Genomic DNA, 21660 nt, shown 5'->3' on the forward strand with positions numbered 1-21660 from the left:
ATATTCTACGTTTAATGAAATATAATCTCATTTAGCTTATATGCACGTAATTGATCGTATATATAACCTACGTATACATAGATATTATCAAAAATGGTATAAGACCAGACAAATCAGTATATTATAATATTATATAAATATATTCACCACGTACGACGTACCTATACATTTATCGTATGCAACTGATATATAGATTCAAACATTTCCTACGTATATTGTTCGTATATATAACTGCAGGTATATACATATAAACTATTATTCATCACGTATATTCGTGTAAAACTGGTACCTATATAGATTCAAATATTTGAATATTTCATGCGTATATTATTGTTCGTATATAGCTGCAGAAAACTGGTATAGAAACAGTTATTCACCACGTAAATTTATTGTCTAAAACCGGTATAGATACAAATATTTCCAACGTATATTTTTCGTATTAAACTATAGTATATAGATATAAATTTATACTTAAGCCAATTGCCAACTACCAAGCTTATTTCGTTTGTATGCAAATTATGTGTTATAATTTATAAAAACTAATTATTATATAATCTATACTAAATCATCATCTTGCCAATTTCATATTAGTGTTCACTATAGTCATATATAAACTGTAATAATTGTATATACTATACAGTTTTAATATTATTTTTATGTACAGATATTTTCAGCGTGGCGTAGACACGATTTCTGAAAGGGGGAGGGAATCAAAAAAATAAAACAACATTTCTAAATGGGAGGGAAAAATTGGAAAATCCCCCACCCTCTTAAAACTTTTTACTAAAATACTAAAATATTTAACAATAATAGGAACAATGAATATAATTTGAATTGATTCAAAATTCACATCAATCATAACATGGAAGATTATCCACTCCAAAGCCAATTAGGGGATCTGACACACACGTCCCCCCTTGTATACGCCTAGGATACGTATTAAAAGGGTATATAGGAATAGTTTTTAAATAAATAAATAATTAAATATCTTACTAGGTATATATATAATATATTGTATTAAAATTTAAAACTATCATTAAAGTACCTAACTATATAAGAAAATAAAATAAAAATTTTTTTTTTTTAACTTCCATTTTGGTGTTTGTTATAACCATAGGCGCAAATTGACTACATTTTTTGGGAGGCTCAAGCCCCCCTCCCCATAGGCCATATTGCTTAGTACCGCAGAATATAAAAATTAGTCCTAATTACTAAATTTTGAACTGGGGGGACTTGACCGACATTTGGGGGACTAAGTCCCCCCAAGCCCCCCCCCCTATTTGCGCCAATGGTTATAACCATTCGCTGATTTTTTTTTTTTATGACAGTCAAAGATTCCTCAGGAAACAAATGTATTTGGCACCATCTATCTATAACATAGATTGTTACTCCTGGTATGTAGCATTGTACAATGCTACAGTAGTTATATACCTACCATATTATATACAAGGTGTAACAGAAAGATTTGACGAAAAAAAAGAAAAATGATGCTACTTAAATAGTTAAATGTATCACAAAAATTGTTAAAATGATATGATTAGTAAATAATTTAAGAAATATACTCCGTCAGTAATTCCCAAAAAAAATATTTTGGAAAAAGTATTATTATACGTTCAAAATTCATTTAATCAAAAAGAAATTTATATTTTAGAGAATTCTAAAAAAATAAACTACTTAACTTAGATAAATGTTTTTGTTATCAAAATTGTTCTTATAATCAGATTCACAAATTGGCTATTTTGAATATATACAAAACAATTTAAATCAAATTAAATTTTTTTTATATTCAGCGTTAAAAAATAAAAATAATTGTTTGTATAATATATGTGTAGCGCAAGTGACTAAAAATTATAAATAAAAAACAATTTAATATTGGTTAGAACAAAAGTTATTCCAAAACTCAGTTCTATCTGTTACACCAGCAGCTGTACCTAAATATAAAAAAAATGATCATAAAATGATTCTTTATTAAATATTTTACAAACTTGTATAAAGAATGGTTTAACTTTTAATTTAATTTTATTATCTAATAAACAATATCGATAATAATTTGAATAGGTTTTATAATTTTGACATTGATGAAATATCTAATCAGAGTGGTACTATTTTAATATATATAATACCTATATTATAATAAATGTAGTAATTTACTATACACTATTACAATAGCGTGTATAATTCCATTTAAATAAAGGCTTATGTCTCTTTTGCCATCATGATGCAACATTCAAATGTTCAGCTGCTCTATAAATTGTCCATTAAAGTTTTAAGTATTTGATAAGTAGTACGTTTGGAGTCGAACGATTTTCCATTTCTGTGAAGTACTTGCGCCTATATGAACATTATAAATTGTTAAATTAAATAATAATAACTTCTAATTTTTAAAACTGACTAGAATTTTTTTTTTCATAATTTGGTTTTATAGCCTTTAATTCCTTAACATTTTTTACTGGTATTTTTAAAGAAGATTTATCAGAACAGCTTTAATTCTCATTATTAAATTCTTTGTTATTAACCATCCTAATCAAATCCTCGAGAGTCGAGATACCTATTCTTAGTTTTTAACAAGATAAACTTTCAATGATGCATTGTCCTTTTCTAAGACATTTATCTGTTCTGCAACTAAGAAAATAGCTTAATAAAATAATATGTATTTCCCCCCCACCCCCAAATTACGCCATTTTTTATACCCAAACATTGACGTAAGTTCGACCAACCGATGATCAACGTTGAATAAACGTAATTTTAGTACGAAAAATATACGAGCATATTGTATATACGCATCGTCAACGCAAAATAACCATGTACATTTCAACCATTTATATATGTATTATACGAATAATAACTACGTACCTACCTATATACATATACCAAATTTATTCTTATTATAAACGTAGATTATACGGGCTACCTATATTTTTACTGAGATACCCAAGGCCGTATCTAGAAATTTTTTTTTTTGGGGGGGGGGGGGATCCACAACATGTATATTTTAATTTTATTGAATTTAGGTTTTGATATTTGAGTAAAAATAAGTTATTTCGGGCTGCAGGGGGGTTCCAGACCCCCTGGACCCCCCTCAGGTACAGCCTTGGAGATACCCCCCTGTACCTAAACCGATATGCTCTCAATACTATTTAATATTGTCTACAAGTATAGATGTCGGTGAAAACTGCTGTAGACCCATTACAGACCATATATAAAGGATCTATAAATAGGTACGAGTAGATATATTATATATAGGTTAGGTGAAAGTCAAGGACGACCTACAAGTAAGTACCTATCATAATTATCTTCTGAGAGGCACAGTTAAACGTTCCATTGACCGGTCAGCGGTCAGGGTCGGTGATGTGTGTATATATATATACTTGCGAATATGTATAACACGGCCTCCGTCTTTTGATGCACCAGCCGAAGTATGTCGTCTGTGTCTCGTCGATGACTGATGCCAACGGCGGGTTGACCACCGTCTTAAGCTGTTGGGAGGTGCGAGCCACAACCACGCCATCAGGTCAGCTAATCCCACAAGCCGTAGAGTGTATGTACACCGTCGCAGGAACTTCCATCCTGTAGAGAAGGTTATAGAATACGGAAATTCCAGTATAGGTACAAAACTCCAAAGAATGAGCCGCTGATATTTCGTCTTAGGCCTTAGAACAGCTGATCTAGGGGATCATATATAAAGCCTCTGCAGTCTGCAGAAGGAACTATACTTTGGAAGTTTCCACGTCGTGTCATAACATGTATAAGGGCCAAAAGCTTTATGGACCAACGATCGGATTGTATAGGATCTATTGTGCACACTTCATGAAGTATAACAATCCAACGCTATACCTTGCTCGATAAAGGTTAACTCGCAATCACAAAAATACTGATTGTAAACCTCAAATGTTTTGGCAGGTGGTGTTCACATGTTCTCGATGTTTTCATATTTTGTGATTAAAAAAACGAATGACCGTATAGGTACTTGACATTTTTACCAAATGTTTATTTTATCAATCACTATAATATAAAATAAGATATAAGATTTTCAATAGTTTTGACTTGGTTTGAGCTATTTTTAGAATTTTAAATTTCAATAATTTTTTTAATTTTCTTCTTTTAATCAAATTCTAAATTCAGAAATTATAATTTTAGTTTGCATATATTTGCGCATATTTTCCAAAATATAGCGTAAGTGCTAATATTTTTGTTTTTTCCTATTTTATGTTTGCGTAATCACTAATTTTATGGGTTTGGATATAAGATGTCAACAAAACTATAAAACCGTAATTAACTAAAACTTAATCAAAGTTTGTATTTCTGTCATTTATTATATATATAAATCTTATATAAATTATCGATTATTTAATGTCGGGAATTCTATACTGATATTCAAAGTAGACATACATAAAAATTAAAATGCAATTATTGTTGCTCAATGATATACCTACTCTCTTAAGTAAAAAAATTATATGTACATTGTATCTACTTGTAATTTTCATTAAATAATTAAAATATAAAAATGTTCAATGCATATAAAGCTATTTTTTATTGCATAAGTGTATACATATTTATCCATTTTTTAGTGCATGAACATGAAACATCCTACCCCTACTAAGTAATATTGTACGATTACCTAGGTATATATAGTAAGAGTTCCTATAGCCTGTACTCTCATTCTTCCAGATGACTAAGCGGCAAAAGTTGTTTTTAATATTATAATATTGTAGAATTGTTTGACATTTTTTTTTATGCAAACAGCTTAAAAGTATTTTTAGCTTTTCTTATTATTACCAAACAAAACATTTTAAAATTATAATATTAACCTAATTTTTTTCAGACTTGGCTGCACACAATTTTTATTAAACATAATATCGTTGTGCCATTATGCATTATGTACCTATATCATGGCTAAATATATTTAGTCATGGTACCTATAATATATAATTATATAACTATAAGTTATAACTATAGTCTATATTTATATATATAAGTATACCTATAACACATATGTATACGGTGTATTATATATATAGGTACCTAGTATTATTTATTCATTGGTTACCTTTCACAGGAACACAGGGTTCATATGGCATAAATGCATAATATAATATGATATCTTACTACCTACTAAAAACTGATAAATGTTCCTGTTTCTGTTTCATACCATATTACATTTTTTTTTTCATTATTATAGTGTAGGTAGTATACCTACTAGTACTAGTAGTACTATAAGTACTAAGCCATTTTGGTGCTTGTAAATTGTAATATGTAATATGCCTACTGTCTACACTTCTACAGATAACTGATACCTAATTGATAAACTATAAGTTGTAAAGAACCTACATATATTTACGTACTTAACCTGAACCGTAATCAGTATCGAATTCTTTTTTCAATATTTTGATTTTTGAATGAATTTATTGATTTTACTAGGTATGTGTTTTTTTTTGTGTCATCACTTTTTTGGGAAGCATACATGCTTCAATCTTCAACTTCAATATTAATCATGGTAGCTACTAGCTACTATACTACTATAATGGCTCTATTTTGTACTTTGGAAGGTCTAAAGTAAAAATAGTGAGCAAGTGGGTAACGCACTGCTGACTGCTGTACAATATATAGGTGTCTATATTAAAAAAGACTATAAAAGAGGTCACTGTAATGGACATTTTAAATTTGAATTCAATGATATAAAATCATTGTACATAATAAACGATTCTGAGCGAAGACTGTCTATCAGCCAATATTACTAGCCTATATTTTAATATATTATTGTTATTAAAGTAATTTATTTTACTATTAGTATTTAGAAATATTCAAATATGGCCTATAGGTACAGTAGGTTCCAAACATTGCATTTAAAAATTTCATTGTATGATGTAAATATGTACCTAATATACTAATATGTATACACATTTTATAAGTACCTATATTATTTTATCAATATAATAATTACTTTAAAAGTTTCAAGTAGGTACTCACAAATAATATTTTTAAATTACAACAAAATAACGAAGGTCGTTATATTGTTCGTTTAAATATATAATTTCGTTCAAACTATACTTAGTACTTCTAATGTACTTCTATAAAGATAATATACGTTAATTTATTTTTTAGATTTTTTGGGTACTATATTATATACTTCTAAGAAACCTTGTTTTAAATTTTCAGTTCTTGGCTTTAAAAATTTAACTTAACTATAATAATAATTCTGTTCACCACTCGACCATTTATCACCAGCCAAGAAAATTTACTCCTCGCCGTCATTATGTTTTGTGTCTCCGAATTGTGTGCCACCGGAATCTGAGTAGATTCTACGGGCTCTGACCCTGGGGACAGATCGTCGCCACACGAAGTCTTACATAATATCACTGTCGATGGCAGACTGGTATAAGGTTTAGTCCAGTGGTCACTGGTCGGCAGTAGCAACGCTGCTTTAATAGTAGCGATTAACGTACAACTGTCGCTACTATGCAGATAATGTAGCGATATACATAGGTGCCCTAGTAAATTTCGGTTAGTGTAGCGAAAATTACCATTATTTTGTCACTACCTTCAACCAGTTTGGAGATAGATAAAATAGTATGATAACTATTATATTTATTTATTTATATTATAATAATAATGAGTAGGTATATTAATCCATTTTTCGCGTTTAATCCACGATTAACTCGCGTAGTTAAAACCTGTCCAGTGACCGAATGTTAAATCGGTACACACTATTGACTACTAATTTTCAATTGGATCATTTTAAAAAAAAATTTAGCCTAAAAGTAGTGCGCTACAACAGCGTTAGAAGCAGCGCAATACATTTCAAAAAAAGTAGCGATAGCGGTAGCAAGCTACTTTTTTGGGGGGAGTAGCTGTAGCACAGATTATATGAAAATAATCTGTGGCTGTAGCGTTAGCGCGCTACAAAATACTTGTAGCGTCCTGACCACTGGGTTTACGTCACTTTTGTCCTCATAACAGCCGTTCATGACTACTATAGTTAAACGTCTAGACGAGGTTATATCATTATTTGGTCGTCTCAGTATAGGCCACACCCACATGCGTCCAAGGAAGATTCTCATGCCTTCCTCACAGAACAGCCATTACGGTCTACTATCAACTATAGACTATCGAGCACATATTTCACTGTGTGTCATTACATCACATTTACAAATTAAATTAATAGTGGTTTGGAAAGTTTAGTATACAAAACTGGTAATTTGATTTGTGTCACCTTAATCCTATTTGAACATTATACACTTTTTGTGTGTTATTCATGAAATTTTGATCTTTATCATGTGTAATGATATGCTCACACACCATTATAATAAACTAAAATTTTACAGAATAATAAACAACGGCCAGACTGTCACTTGTAGAAATCGGTCGCATCAAATAAAACCATTGACAACGACAACTAAGATATTGACACGCACTCATAACAATATTACGTAGGATGTGTGTGACTATGCTGACGCCAAAGAATAATCTAGTTCCCAGGCCCACGATAATTTAGTGACAAAGCCACCCACCACTCTCTGGTCAGCATCCTCGCGTCCGTCCCTTAAATCAGTGCATGAGCACCAACCACCAGAGTAACAACCTCTCAAGTACCAAAGAAACCGATTTCAACGAGCGACAACTGGACTTCTTATGCAAGCAATAATCAGTGCGTTCGTTAATTCAATTTGTGTATTTGAAGTATTAATTTGTTTTATCTAAAACCTAAAACTCCTACAATATTGTCTACAAACAACTGCGAATCAGGTAAGGCATATAATATAATATTTTATGTTGATTGCAGTTAATACATTCTATGTGCTTTTTCCCATAAAATTAAATTGTATTGTACGGTGTATTTGATCTAATTCTCGCATACACGATCTCGAGAGCCCTCCGAACACCTGGAGGAAGGTAATAGCGTAATTTTACTACTCTAACTTTTACTATTTTAATATAACTATCGACAGGAGTCGTATTTATATTTGGATTTTATTTTATCTTAATTTTACGTTATTACACATGTTTGGTCTATAAGACCTGAGCCACGCGGTGGAAAGATTAGCCGATTAGTGAGAGTATCACTGAATCGTTGCCTGGGTATACCGCGTAGAGGTTCTTTCCATACACCACGTCGCACCTGCTAAATTGCAACGAATGTCCAGTAAAATGTGACGTAACAGACTTCCAATCCGCAAATTACAAGGCTATAAAGATGGCAGAATTTTGGAGCGACGAAATTTAAAAACACAATTTTATACGATACTTTTAGAAATTAGAATCAACCATTGTTACCATTACCATTACCATTATTATTACTATTATCAGTATTGTCTACTTAGTACAATATTTCATATTTTATTTTATTTTATGTTATATACCTGTTTTAGTATTTTACCTGTTGACTTTTTGACTAATTGATATTATGTTCGTTTATATTATGTAATGATGTTTATACATTTAATCACCAGTAAAATGACCTGTCATCCCGACTCAAAAAAAAAAAATGAAATTTTGATATTATCTTGTCGAGTGTTGTAAAAAAATTTATTTTTAGTTTTTATATAAGCAAAGCTAATATTACTGCCTGTTTTTTTTCAAACAGATTATCATTTATCTTTATTAACTAGAATTCAGAATAGTTCAATATGGCGTGTGATGATATACTGCAGATGTTTATTATTCATATTTAAATATCATATTATAATAATTGATATAGATATCACCAGAGAAAATGGAATTTAGGTTTCCCTATACATTTTTTTCATAATATTATGTTCTGTTGTGTAGTGGTTAATAACAATAATAAATTATTACTTATTACCTAGTCCTTGAAGTATTATTATACAAACACGAACAGCCAAAATAAAACCAATAATACTTTATTGAATAATTGCGTCTTTATATAATGTAATATATATTAAGATTTAAGATATAATACCTGTAAAGTAAATGGTGAAAATATCTATACAATATTATGTAGATACCATATAATATATATTATATGAAATATAAAACATACATATTTAAATGAAACAGATTCGTGGGGTAGAGACTCCCTGTTCAAATACCTTTAAAATATACTACTATTTATATGTGGGTACCCAATATAATCCAATATTATATTATAACATAGGTAATATACCTATTTATCATTTTTTTTTCTTCATCCACTTAACATATTTTAATATATTTTTTGTGCTCAATCGGGTTGTTAAAAATATGGACCTCGCTCAACCATGTACCTAACTATCGCCGAATCGGGTCGCAGTCGTTCGAACGCTATTGTTGAAAAAAAAGCAGGTAGGTACACACATAGAAATATTGGTGTTAAATTCAGTTTCAATCAATTGTTAAGTAACTAAATGTTTAAGTTTTAAATTAACTTATTATATTAAAATAAAAAAAAAAATTATTTTAAGTATATGAACGATTAAATTAAGTTTATGTTATGTAACTTTAAAACTATATTCATTAATAACTTAACAATTCATAACAAGTCATTTTAAAATCCAATATTTTGATAACCGACAGTCAGTATTCTTGTTAAAATAATCATAAAATATAGAAATTAGAAATGTTAATTTTATTCTAAATACATTTTTAAAGGACTATCCAAGGAAAAAATAGATTAAAGCTAAATCGTTAGTACTCGGTATAATTCAAAATTGGGTACCGTTAAAAATATTTTTCGTCACTCAATTCCATCGTCATCGTCGTTTTAAAATCGGTCGGCCGCCAGCCTATTTCAATACACGCGTATTTCCTCGACGCGTCTTTATTCATTCATTTATAATTTATATATTAACTTAAAATACTCAAAATTAAAAGTTGTTTTGATATTACAAAAGTTTAGATATTTTCCTACAACCTGATACCAATACATCCTATTGAAATAATAAATATTAAACTATTAAAGATAGACAACATTATTGTGTTACAACCAGTTATAAGAATTGTGATGCAAAAAATAATTCCGGAAATCATTAATTTTTATGGTATAGCCTTACGAAGTTCACGATTTTCGGTGTTTTACGCACCCGTACAACGCTTTAAGTTTACCGAGCTTAAGTATAACAAATTGACATTTTTTTAAAATCTATAGATTCTAAACCAACGTTTTAAAAATAATGGTGTAAAAATAATTCTGACACCCATTCACAGTTGTTTTATATAACAAGTCGAAGGATGTTTTTGATTTTAATTGTCCGAGACCACAAGAAAAAATAATTAAAAAAATTAAAAATTAAAGAACACATCATTGTAAAGTCAATACAGTCATCGATCCGCTCAGAATCAAAAATCTAAAATATATCCGATACTTTAAAAATTAACATAAAATCTTTATTATTAATTTCGTACTCAGCAGTATTCGGAGAAAATTATAGACTTAGAATTTTACAAATCTAGTTAGTATTATAGTCAGTACTGTACAAATGATGCATTTACTGTCAGGCGCGGACTGGCTGGGATCCCTGCTCTAGCATCCCTTGCCCTAAAATATATTTGTCTAATATTATTTGTTATATATTTAAAAACTCTAGACACCTAATGAACAGCAGATTGTTGCCAACTTACGATTACTAGTAATCTATAATATTGTACAACTTTGATTGAAAGTTGGTTATTGTAACTTGGTACTTATTTACGTTTTTAACGTATATTCAATATTTTTTTAAAACAAAATAAAATATATTAATATTTTATAAATAATCTACATGTATTAAATTTGCACCAACATTTTTTGTTATTTGCCCTTTAAATTGTGTAGCATCCCGTTTCCTATTTTACCAGTCCACGCCTGTTTACGGTATACCTGTATTAACTCTAAAATCTAGTAATCACATTTTTATTTAATGATTCATAAAATACAATATGCTTTCATAAAAATATGCTTATACTTCTGATATCTATTCACCATCTTAATCAATAATACAATTTAACAATTATTAAACAAAAATAATAATTTAAATAATATATCATATTATTATAATTCAAAATCAAAACTATAAACTATTTTCATTACAAATTTCAATGAACAAATTGTTCCTTAACACGGAACTCTTTGTCTTTGATATAAAAAGTTGCATTATATTATATTCGTGGATTGACGGATTCAACATATTTACATACCTAGTATAATAATACCAATAATTTATATTCTATGGAAAATCTCAAAGTCGTTGAAGAAGACACAGTCGATTAAAAATTCTAAAATTTCTATATGCATTAAGCAAAGCAGACATTAAAATCAAACATACTACGTTCCGTATGGTTTTACTTTACATAAATCACAATATTTAAGTTCAGCTATATCTGGAGCGTTTCCACGTCAGCGTTGCAGTTCACACACCACACGGATTCCACCGAAAGAGTCGATGTTTAAAGTAAATTTGTTTTCTTATTCTTTTGGGGCTTACATTTACTTTTAAGACTTCAAATAAATATTTAATGTCACGAAAAATATGATATCCAAGTGTCGTAGGTGCATATTTTAGTTCCGAACTAGAAACATATAAAATACGCAAGATACAAACGTTGTCGTCGTTTTTCCAGTCTCCGGTCATATAGAATAATTATAACTAATATAATATGTGCATACCTATATAAGGTACTTGAAATAGACATATATGTTTTGGTTTTAATTTATAGAAATATATATTATAACTGATAATCAGGGGCACATCAAGAGGGGGAGGGGGGCAAAAGGAGCAGTTGCCAAATATTTGGGCGGCCAAATATTTAAGGGTGGCAAAAAAAAGTCGATAATGTTGTTTGTAATATAATAAAAATAAAATATTTAGTAGAATAAATATATCATACTGGACCCAAGTTCTTCGTCGTGTAGTATCAACAATTACGTTCTTGGCTGAACGAGGACTTTCATTTCGAGGTAACAATAGTGAATTTGGCTCTGTGCATAATGGTAATTACATGGGATGTTTGGAACTAATTGCTCAGTTTGATCCGTTTTTATGTGAACATATTGCTAAATATGGAAACAAAGGGAGAGGTAATATATGTCATATCAATCTTCAATAATATGTGACGAATTTATTCAACTTATGAATAATTCTGTAACTGATAAAATTGTGAGTGAAATCAATGAATCTTAATATTTTTCAATAATTATTGATTCAACTACTGACGTAACTAAAACAGATCAATTGATAGTGGTCATACGCTATATAACTCCAACTGGCGAATCTAAAGAAAGATTTATAGCATTTCTGCCATCAGTAGGACATAAAGGAGAACAAATGGAATATGCATTAATAAAAAAAATCAATGAGTTGGGCATTGAACTTAAAAATTGCAGAGGACAGTCTTATGACAATGCCTCTAATATATCTGGTGTATATAAGGGACTTCAAGCTCGTATAAAAAAGTATGCAAGTATGCGGTTTTTGTACCATGTGCTGCACACTCTCTCAATTTTATTGGCTCCAATGCTGCTGAATCTTCAAAGGAAGGTACACAATTTTTTCATACTATTCAAATGGCTTATACATTTTCATCATCATCAACTTACAGATAGGAACTTCTTAAAAGCACCATTGACAAATGTCCGTCAAAATCTACAACTGTTCCAAAAAAATTATGTATTACTAGGTGGTCCTCACGGCATGCATCTTGTGAAGGAGTCTTATCTGGATATAAAGAAATATTAGAAGTTTTAAAAATATTATCGGAAGATAGAAGTATATAACTCAAACACCGTCAACTAGAAATGAAGCAAATTCAATAAAGAAAAAACTGGGAAAATTATAGTTTGTTGAAAGTATGGACCCCAGTATTGCAGAGATTCGATGCTACAAGCAAAACACTATACAGTCAAAAGATATAAATTTATCTATTGTTGTTTCATTATATGAATCATTAGAATTGTATGTACAAGATTATAGAAAATTATTTGATAACATTTTTATGATTCAAATTCTATAGATACCATGGTTGAAATATACAGTATATTTCAACCATGATAGATACTATACATCATATGGAGATAATTAAAATATGAATAATGATACTTTTTATGTTATTTGACACTTTATCTTCAAATGTATGTGAAAGGAAAATAGCATATATAAATGTCTATTCTAATTTTTGATTCTTAAGTAGTTTAACTAATTTAGATTCTTTGACACTACGCAAGAAGGCATTGCATATTGTAAATATATACAACAAAGATACAGACACATCATTTATTGAAGAAATAGTCCAATTTAAAAAAATTGCTATTTCATTTTCTAAAGAAGATTTAAAAATAAACGGTTTATTCCAAAAACTATCCTACTCCCCTTTGGCATTAACTTTTCCAAATGTTTTAATTGTCTTAAGGATATATGCATGTATGCCATGTTCTAACGCAAGTGGTGAGCGATCATTCTCTGTCCTTAGAAGAATTGAAAATTATCTACGATCAACACTTTCACAAGACAAAACTTCTTCCTTAACGCTATTATGCATTGAAAATTATATTCTTAGAAATATAGACTGGTCTGATACAATTCAAAAGTTTTTATCTGTAAAAATTCGCAAGAAAAACTTTAAATAATAATAATAGTAATTAAAAGACATGATATATTTATTTGTGTGTTTTAATTTCCTATCATTTCTATCTATACTATTTATTTATACAAGAAATCACAAATGTTTTGTACTTGGTCAGTTTTTAGGATAGGTAATGTTATTGTTATATAATATTTAAAATTTAAAAAACATGGTATACCTATTCCCTTAGTCGTTTATCATTACAATAATAAATAGCTAGGTATAGAATATACCAGATACCAAGAGACATGGGTTTGAAATTAATAATGATATGTAGACACTAGACATGTATAGTATAATATGTAATAATTTGTTGTTTCTATTAATTTGTATAAATTGTACCTGGTTCATGTGTTTAAATATATTGTATAAGACAATATCAAGAGTAGATGACTAATGAGTAGGTAAGCATATAGTTTTTTGTACGTATATACTATATAGTATACCTAATGTTAGTTGGAGGCGTTGGAGCGTATAGTGAGAACATTTTTTTTTGGTTATTTACTTGTAAAAAAAGGCGTATACTGAATTAGGGGCGTCATATTTATGTTTGCTCCCCCATACATTGTCCCTTAAAACAGCCCTGCTGATAATAGTCATAAGATACAATTTTAATTTATAAAACTGGTAATTTTTTTTTCAATTCCAATTTTATAAGTAAAGACCGGATTTTGCATGAAATGCATTTTGCTATTTTCAATATCATATACATGCAGTCAATGAGTGTCCATAAATCATTGCTTGATTGATTAATTGATTAAATATCAACATTTTATACTGTATATTTTTGCATATTTTGTCGTTAGTGCGCGTGGTTTGCATATTTGTGCATATTTTAACAAAAAAGCATACCTATAATGGTCCAAAAAGGTGTTGAGAAAAAAAAAGACCATATTAAGTAGATAGGTACACGTTTATATATCAAATAATTTACGATTCAAAGAATTAAATTTGTCGTACTTTTAAACACTGTCAAGAATGTTCAACAAGAAATATATACTTATGAAACATTATGTTCAAGCTACATTTTTGTCTGTTACTGTAGTTTGTGAAGAGGATCACACTGTTCAATGGACTTTTCAAAAAACGAATGGAAAACGCCCAGAAAGGAATATTTCTAATTGGAGCTGATTTAACGCTTTCGGGAATTTTATTTGTTCAAATGTTAATTTTTTGTGGATCAATAAATCTACCTATTTTTTCACGTACAACATACGACTTTATTATTAAATTACATACAGGTCCAGTTATTAATGATGTGTGGCGTGAAGACCGAAAAAACCATTAAAATTAAATTTAAAATATATAATAATTATAATAATTATCATATATTAATTTTTGTTGTTAAAATAACAATAGTTTTTGTAATTTTTACAATTTTAGATTCTGAGCGAAGCGATGAATGTATTGATTTTACAATGATGTGTGTTTTTTTTTTATTTTTAATTTTTTAATTTTTAATTTTTTTATTTTTGTGTCTGTCATCACCTTTTAGGACAGTAAAAGTGCTTGGATTTTCTTCAACAGTAACTTTTCTGATAGGAAAGTGAATCTAGTTGGTACTTTGGGGGGTCAAAAGTAAACATTTCCCAGTAGTTTTCAAAAGCGTCGTGAAAAACAAAAGAAACATTAAGGAAAAACGGGAATTTTTACGCAAAATCTGTTTACGAGAAAATCGATTTTGGTTTTTGGTGCAACTCTAAAACAAATGACCGTAGGTACATAAAATTTTGACTGAATGTTTATATTAGCATTTTCTATACACCATAACATTTTCCAAATAATTTGACTCTTTTTGAACTGTTTACGGACATTGTCAGTTTTCAATTTTTTTAGTTTTTTTTTCTATAAATATCAATAAAATTTTATATGTTGAGTAAAAAAGCTTGAAAATTTAATAGAAGGCTCCTAGGTTATTGTTTCAAAGGCAGATGAAAAAAATTAAAAATCCTTAGTCACAGTTTTTATTTATAAGCATTTAAAGTTCAAATTTTGACAAAATACGGAAAAATCACGAAAATTAGCAAATTATTTTGAGTTGAGAATTCATAAAAATTTTTCTTTTTAAATCTAAAATTTTAAAATGTAATATAAGATTACTCATAAGTTTGAATACCTTTATCAAAAAAAAAATGTCTACAAGAAACTTAAATTAAATTTTTATGAGCGTCTGAAATTTATATTTTTACAACATTTGATATTTACTCGATTTCTCATGTAACAATTTTCTTATTTTATTGTAATTAAAAAACGAATGACTGTAGATACTTGAAAATTTCACTGAATGTTTATATTAGCATTTTCTATACACCATAAAATGTTGAAAATATTTTGACTCTTTTTGAGCGGTTTACGGACATTGTCAGTTTTCAATTTTTTTTTCTATAAATATCAATAAAAATTTTTTTGTTGGGTAAAAAAGCGTGAAAATTTAATATAAGGCTCCTGATATATCGTTCTAATAGCAGTTGAAAAATATTAAAAATACATAGGGACGATTTTTTTTTATAAGCATTTAAAGTTCAAATGTTGACAACATTTATCAAATTTATAATTTATTAATTATTTTGTAGTTAAAAATGTATAAAATGTTTAACTTTTATGGCTAAGGATTGAAAATTTAAAACAAGGCTCAACGTAAATAGGTTATAATATATAAATTACTTTATTCACAATAATATCATCAAATATACTTGGTAATATCATAGGCTGACTGACCGTTTTCGCTCAGAATCGTTTTTCTTATACAATGATATTATATCATTGAATTCAAATTTAACACCATCCATTACAGTGACCCACTCGTAACCTACTGTACAGCAGAGCGACATACACTTATCCACCTTTTTGACTTTATGATTTACTACTAGCTAGCGATACAAAAAATAACAAATGCTACATAATGTGATTATGAGTTACGAGGGTGTTTGTTAAATTACATAATTTGCGTTTAAAAATGTAAAGTACCCATAGTTATTTTAGCATTAAGAGGATGTTAGCGCACTATTTGTTTTATCTCTCTGACCAACGCGTAACATGGCAAATTGTACGTTCGCAATAATGATTATAATCATATTAATTTCTCAAATTAGAGTGAAATGACCTCTTAACTCGATTTGAAATTAAAATATAATAAAACGCTTAAGTAAATAAGTTTTTATCCTGGTTACAAATTGTATTTTTTGAGTTTTTAAAATGTTTAAAGTATGTAACATTGGCTTCTTCATAAGTTTTACCAAAGAACTTTTAGGGCGTCTGATGCTGGTGATTCATTTATGTAACATTGTTATGATTTTATGAATATCTTTTATAAAGAGACAATTTTTTTGTTAATTTTCTTTATCACCAATTTTGATACCATAATTTTAGAGTCGGTATCTAGCCTTCTTTACTTGGGATAGTGATCATACTTGCCTAAAATAAATATTTTTTTTATATTCTTTAGATTTATTTAGAACTTCAAGTTTTATAATGTTAGCATTTTACCTTACTGTAGATATGGTTATGTTCACTAATACACGTTTTGATTAGCAATTTATCCCCACTTCAATTTGGTCGAATAATTAAACAGGACCGTTTTGAATTTCGTAATCAAATAATTAATAGGAACACATCTTATAATTTTAGGACCTATGATTGTGTACAATAAATAATAATTATAATATTAGTGTAAAATAATGTTATTTAAATTTATGCGGGAAATGTTTGTTTATTATCATAATATTGTATCATTAGCACTTATCAATAATGATAACTATCAAGACTAATCATGCGGCAGGACGTGAAAATATAAATTTCATGCACGATTAAAGATTTAAGTCTACAACATATTATAAATTTAAGGTTGCAGGCAGTTGATGAGTTGAATCTTAAATCGTAGTTTATTATTTATAATGTCAATCATATCGTTTAAAGGATTTAGTTATGTTGGTAAATTTGTTAAAGTACCGATTGTTCAGTGTTTTTTAGCACGAAATGCATCGATTAAAAATCAAGTACAAGACGTTGATGTTGTCACAACCACCGCGGAGAAAACTTTGTCGGAAGAAGAAGTGAAAGCAATATGTGACAAATCTCGCTTAAACCATGGACATCGCAATATGGTGAATGGTCGTCTACCTTATGACAAGCCCGTGCATAGATACCACAACACAGTAAAATACAAAAGAAAAATGTATGGCCGTTATGGTGAGGCCAGTAATGTTTCGCCGGGCTTAGCATGGCCAACAGCCGAAGACTTGGAGGATATAAGAGAGTATGAAAGTTTAGCCTATCCATTGACCATTCAAGAGATGCAAAAAAATGCATTAGAGCTTATAGAAAGTGAACGTCAAGAAATTCAAACAAATCAACAGAGAATTGATGACAATATGAAAAAATTAAACGGTTGGTTAAAAGAAGTGAAAGAAAAGTCTGCAAAAAAATTATTCGAGGCACAACAAGCTAAAGAAAAGAAAGAAAAACTCATTGAAGAAGTGAAAAAACATTTTGGTTACAAGATAGATCCAAAAGATGACAGATTTAAAGAAATGCTGGTCAAGAGAGAAAAAGAAGAGAAGAAGAAAGTTAGAGAAGAAAAGAAAAAAGTCCGTGAAGAAAAACTCCTTAATTATTTAGACTCAAAAACAAAATAGATAATAGGTAGTTATAAAAAAATTATTTTTGAATATTATTAATGTAAAAATAAATATATATATGTATGAATTAAATAAGAAATATTGTTTTTATTCTTTTTAATAATTTGCAACATTAATTAATGTACTCAGAGATAGGCCTAGCGCCTAGGTTCAAAATGTAAGACATAGTCGGTTATGATTATGTTATTACTTATAAGAAATGTTATGAACTTGTAAACAAATTAATACATAATCATGTAAGTATTAATAATTATATATTTATAACCATCTACAATTAAACAATATAGGTCTTTATTTCTACAACATAATAAAAATATTCAATCCAAGGATATATTTTATACTATGGTCTATGATCTTTGGAGATTGGAAACTAGCCGGTTGTTTACTACACATTTTTCAATGTTTAAAATTAGTGATTGGCTGAACAGAACTTGTAATTCATCACTAGGGCTGGGATTTTGATGCGAACGCATATTTCTTTCTGGTGTTTTGAAACGTAGGTCTGTAAGTGTAAAATGTGATTTAGGTGATACTGATTATTTTAAAGTAATTTTATTTTTGCATGTTTTGACAAAGTTAACCTTAAATGCATTTTCTTAGTTTTAAGAGCATTTTTCACAATTTTTTCAGAAAATGAACAAAAATTGTTGTGATTAACAAGACTTTGACAAACTGCTGACAGTATAAATAATAAATTATATAGCACAAGTTATCGTTGTCGAAGATTTTATCATAGCTAGGCCTTTCTGCTTAAATTATCACCGTTATATACCTATTATGTTTTATTACACCATACATACTTACAAGTTATCGTCGATAACAATTTTATCATAAAAATACATTACTGTAGTAATATTATAAAATTTTTTTTCCAATTTTTAAGCTATAATGAATACATTTAAATTCATTTTTAGAGTTTTTTAAGTCAGTTTTGCATTTTTTTTAGGGCTTCAAAATCCCAGCTATATTGATCACAATTCAACAGATTTTCTGTATTGTAGAAATGTTAATGACTAAAGTGAAGTTAGTATGATAGGTATACTATATACTTATGTTTTAGGATAACTGTTTGAACTCAATTTAATGAAGATTCATACCACTTATGGGTTCCTCCCATTAGGGACTAGTTTGATAATACTTTTGTTGGACTTGCTGACCAAACTAGAATGTTTGAGTTAATTTTTATCTTTTTTTTTATAAAATACAGAGTGAACTAGTAAATATAATAACATAGCTAATCGCACATTAATAATATTATGTTAATTTAATTTCAAAAATATTTATGGGCAATGAAAAAATTAATATAAAATACATTAATTGATTTTTTAAAAATATTTATATAAATTAATTAAAGTTTAATAATATAATATATAATATAGTTAAATAAAGATAACTGATGCATAGTTATGCAACTCTATTTGTATTTGCGTACAACCATTTAATAGAACCGAAGTTCAGTTTCAACGGGTGCTAAAGCATATCTTTGCACCTGCTACATAATTATAGTACTTGCAATTGCACCACCGCATACTATTCTAAATACAATATTATACGGTTTGCCTGGTTATATATAATACTGACAACTCATTAACCAATATCCATTATTATAGGATTTGGTCCATCATACCAGACTAAATTATAACATTAGTATTAAACAGTAAACACCAATATTATTTTTCTATTATTAAATTAAAGACAATATTATTGTAATATCATGTTGACTATGGTGTTTATTAATGTTAGAATTTAGAAACATTAACCTATCAGAAAAGTGATTTGAAAACTAAATGCAATTTAATATGTGATATCATATAATATAATCACGAAGAACCAGGAAAGGAATATTAATTTTATAATGAACGTTATTATTATAATTTAATTTTTGTAAAATAACTTTATGTAAGGTAAAACTTCATTGAAATCTACTTGAAGGAAATGTATTTATTTAATATATCATATTAATAAATGTAATTATTACAAAATAATAACATACTTTAAACATTTGAATGATGTAGTATTATTATTATTTCCAATTCAGTATTATAAATGTAAAAATGTGTACAAAATTAAACCAATAGTCTTTCAATTTCAGTCTGAACTTGTTGTATTTGTGGCCGCAATTGTGAACCTTCATCAGTGGTAATAGAACACGCTATGACTGGCCTTGAAACACCGCATGCTCGGCCTAATGCTGTAAAAAGTAAAAATATTTGTGAATGTGATAAATACATAATTACTTTTCAATACAAACCTTGTTTTGATCTAATAAAAACATATGGCACATTTTTGTCTTCACATAACAATGGCAAGTGTAATAAAATTTCTAAAGGTTCTGCATCTGCAGCACAGACGATGAATTCAGAAATACCTCTGTTTAATGTTTTAGTGGCTGAAAATCATAATACAGACACTTAGCATATTGTTAAATAAAGACACTTATGAAAATATTAACCTTCGTTTGCTCCTTTACGTAATTGTTTATAGTTCATTGCTTGTTGAACCAAGTTCAAAATTTTTGTGGTCATCTGTTGGTCAGCCAAAGGATATGCTTTAGGGTTAACATCTAACGTGATGCTCTGGTCGTCCATTCTAAAATGTAAAACAAATATTATATTATTTACTGCAATACTTGGGTGATACGTGACTGTTAAAACAATTAAAAATACACGTAGACGTCAAGCATTCACACATATTAATTCAGATTCTAAACAAAAATTTTGCTCGACAATGCCGTTTTCTGTCTGCACACAGGAGCCGGTAGTAAGCAAACACCCTAAGATCTCGTGTCAAAAGGATTGGCAAAGGGTAAACCAACTACTTTTGACGAAATCCGTGCCAAATGTCACGAGAAGAAACCTCAGGTCGGCAACAATCGCAACGAACGATATCGAACACAACAACAACCACCGGCACGACACGCCCGTCTTATACAGCACATGTCGTGTGATCGGTGAGAGACCAGCGCCCAGGTCAACGAAATTAGGACCCATCGTGTCCGGATGGCTGTCCGTACGACAGACATCACGACGGGGCAAGTAAACCGGCAAAATATCGTTTGCCCGTCGACACGTGCGTTTCGCTCGCACGATCCTGCACGTGTAAATCCGAATTTCAGTGGCCGATCGAAGTCAATCTCGATGTCGAACACGAAACACGGGTGATTATTGTCGGCGTGAGTACTTACTTAGAGTAATTCCTTAGGACGAAATATTACAGCGTAAATTCAACGGCGTCGGCAACAAAAAATTATGTTTTGTGTTTACGAATTACGATTACGAATATCGCGCTAACTTGTAATGTTAACGCATAATAGGTTAGGTCGGACCTCTCATGATGGGAGAGGCTGAGGGGATTGTTTACTGTTCTCGACGGTGGTAACATGGTAGGTAACAAGGTTGAAACATTTTCGACTGATCATGGAGTAAAATAAAGTTTGTCATTCATGCCAAGATATATTGATGTCTCCCACGAACCGCGGTCCTTGTAAATATAT

General features: G+C 29.2%; 2 protein-coding genes across 2 annotated transcripts; one reads left to right on the forward strand and one right to left on the reverse strand.

Moving 5' to 3' along the window:
- The first annotated feature begins 17317 nt into the window (after positions 1-17317).
- On the forward strand, positions 17318-18493 carry LOC132950995 (large ribosomal subunit protein mL64). The gene has a single exon (XM_061022649.1). The coding sequence runs from the start codon at positions 17424-17426 to the stop codon at positions 18162-18164; it is 741 nt and encodes a 246-aa protein (XP_060878632.1). The 5' UTR covers positions 17318-17423; the 3' UTR covers positions 18165-18493.
- A 1595-nt stretch (positions 18494-20088) lies between these two features.
- LOC132950996 (NHP2-like protein 1) lies at positions 20089-21511 on the reverse strand. Its single transcript, XM_061022650.1, has 4 exons — positions 21352-21511; positions 20620-20756; positions 20419-20556; positions 20089-20358 (listed from the first exon to the last, which is right to left on the reverse strand). The coding sequence occupies exons 2-4, from the start codon at positions 20753-20755 to the stop codon at positions 20234-20236; spliced, it is 399 nt and encodes a 132-aa protein (XP_060878633.1). The 5' UTR covers position 20756; positions 21352-21511; the 3' UTR covers positions 20089-20233.
- Between the last annotated feature and the right edge of the window lie 149 nt (positions 21512-21660).

The sequence above is a fragment of the Metopolophium dirhodum genome, chromosome 8 (assembly GCF_019925205.1).
Source record: "Metopolophium dirhodum isolate CAU chromosome 8, ASM1992520v1, whole genome shotgun sequence".
Lineage (NCBI taxonomy): Eukaryota > Metazoa > Arthropoda > Insecta > Hemiptera > Aphididae > Metopolophium > Metopolophium dirhodum.

Coding starts and splice junctions, on each gene's coding strand:
- LOC132950996 (XM_061022650.1), bottom strand. CDS start 20,755: ATGGACGACCAGAGCATCACGTTAGATGTTAACCCTAAAGCATATCCT. Junction 20,557..20,619: donor ACGTAAAGGAGCAAACGAAG/GTTAATATTTTC, acceptor TATGATTTTCAG/CCACTAAAACATTAAACAGA. Junction 20,359..20,418: donor TTTTATTAGATCAAAACAAG/GTTTGTATTGAA, acceptor TACTTTTTACAG/CATTAGGCCGAGCATGCGGT.
- LOC132950995 (XM_061022649.1), top strand. CDS start 17,424: ATGTCAATCATATCGTTTAAAGGATTTAGTTATGTTGGTAAATTTGTT.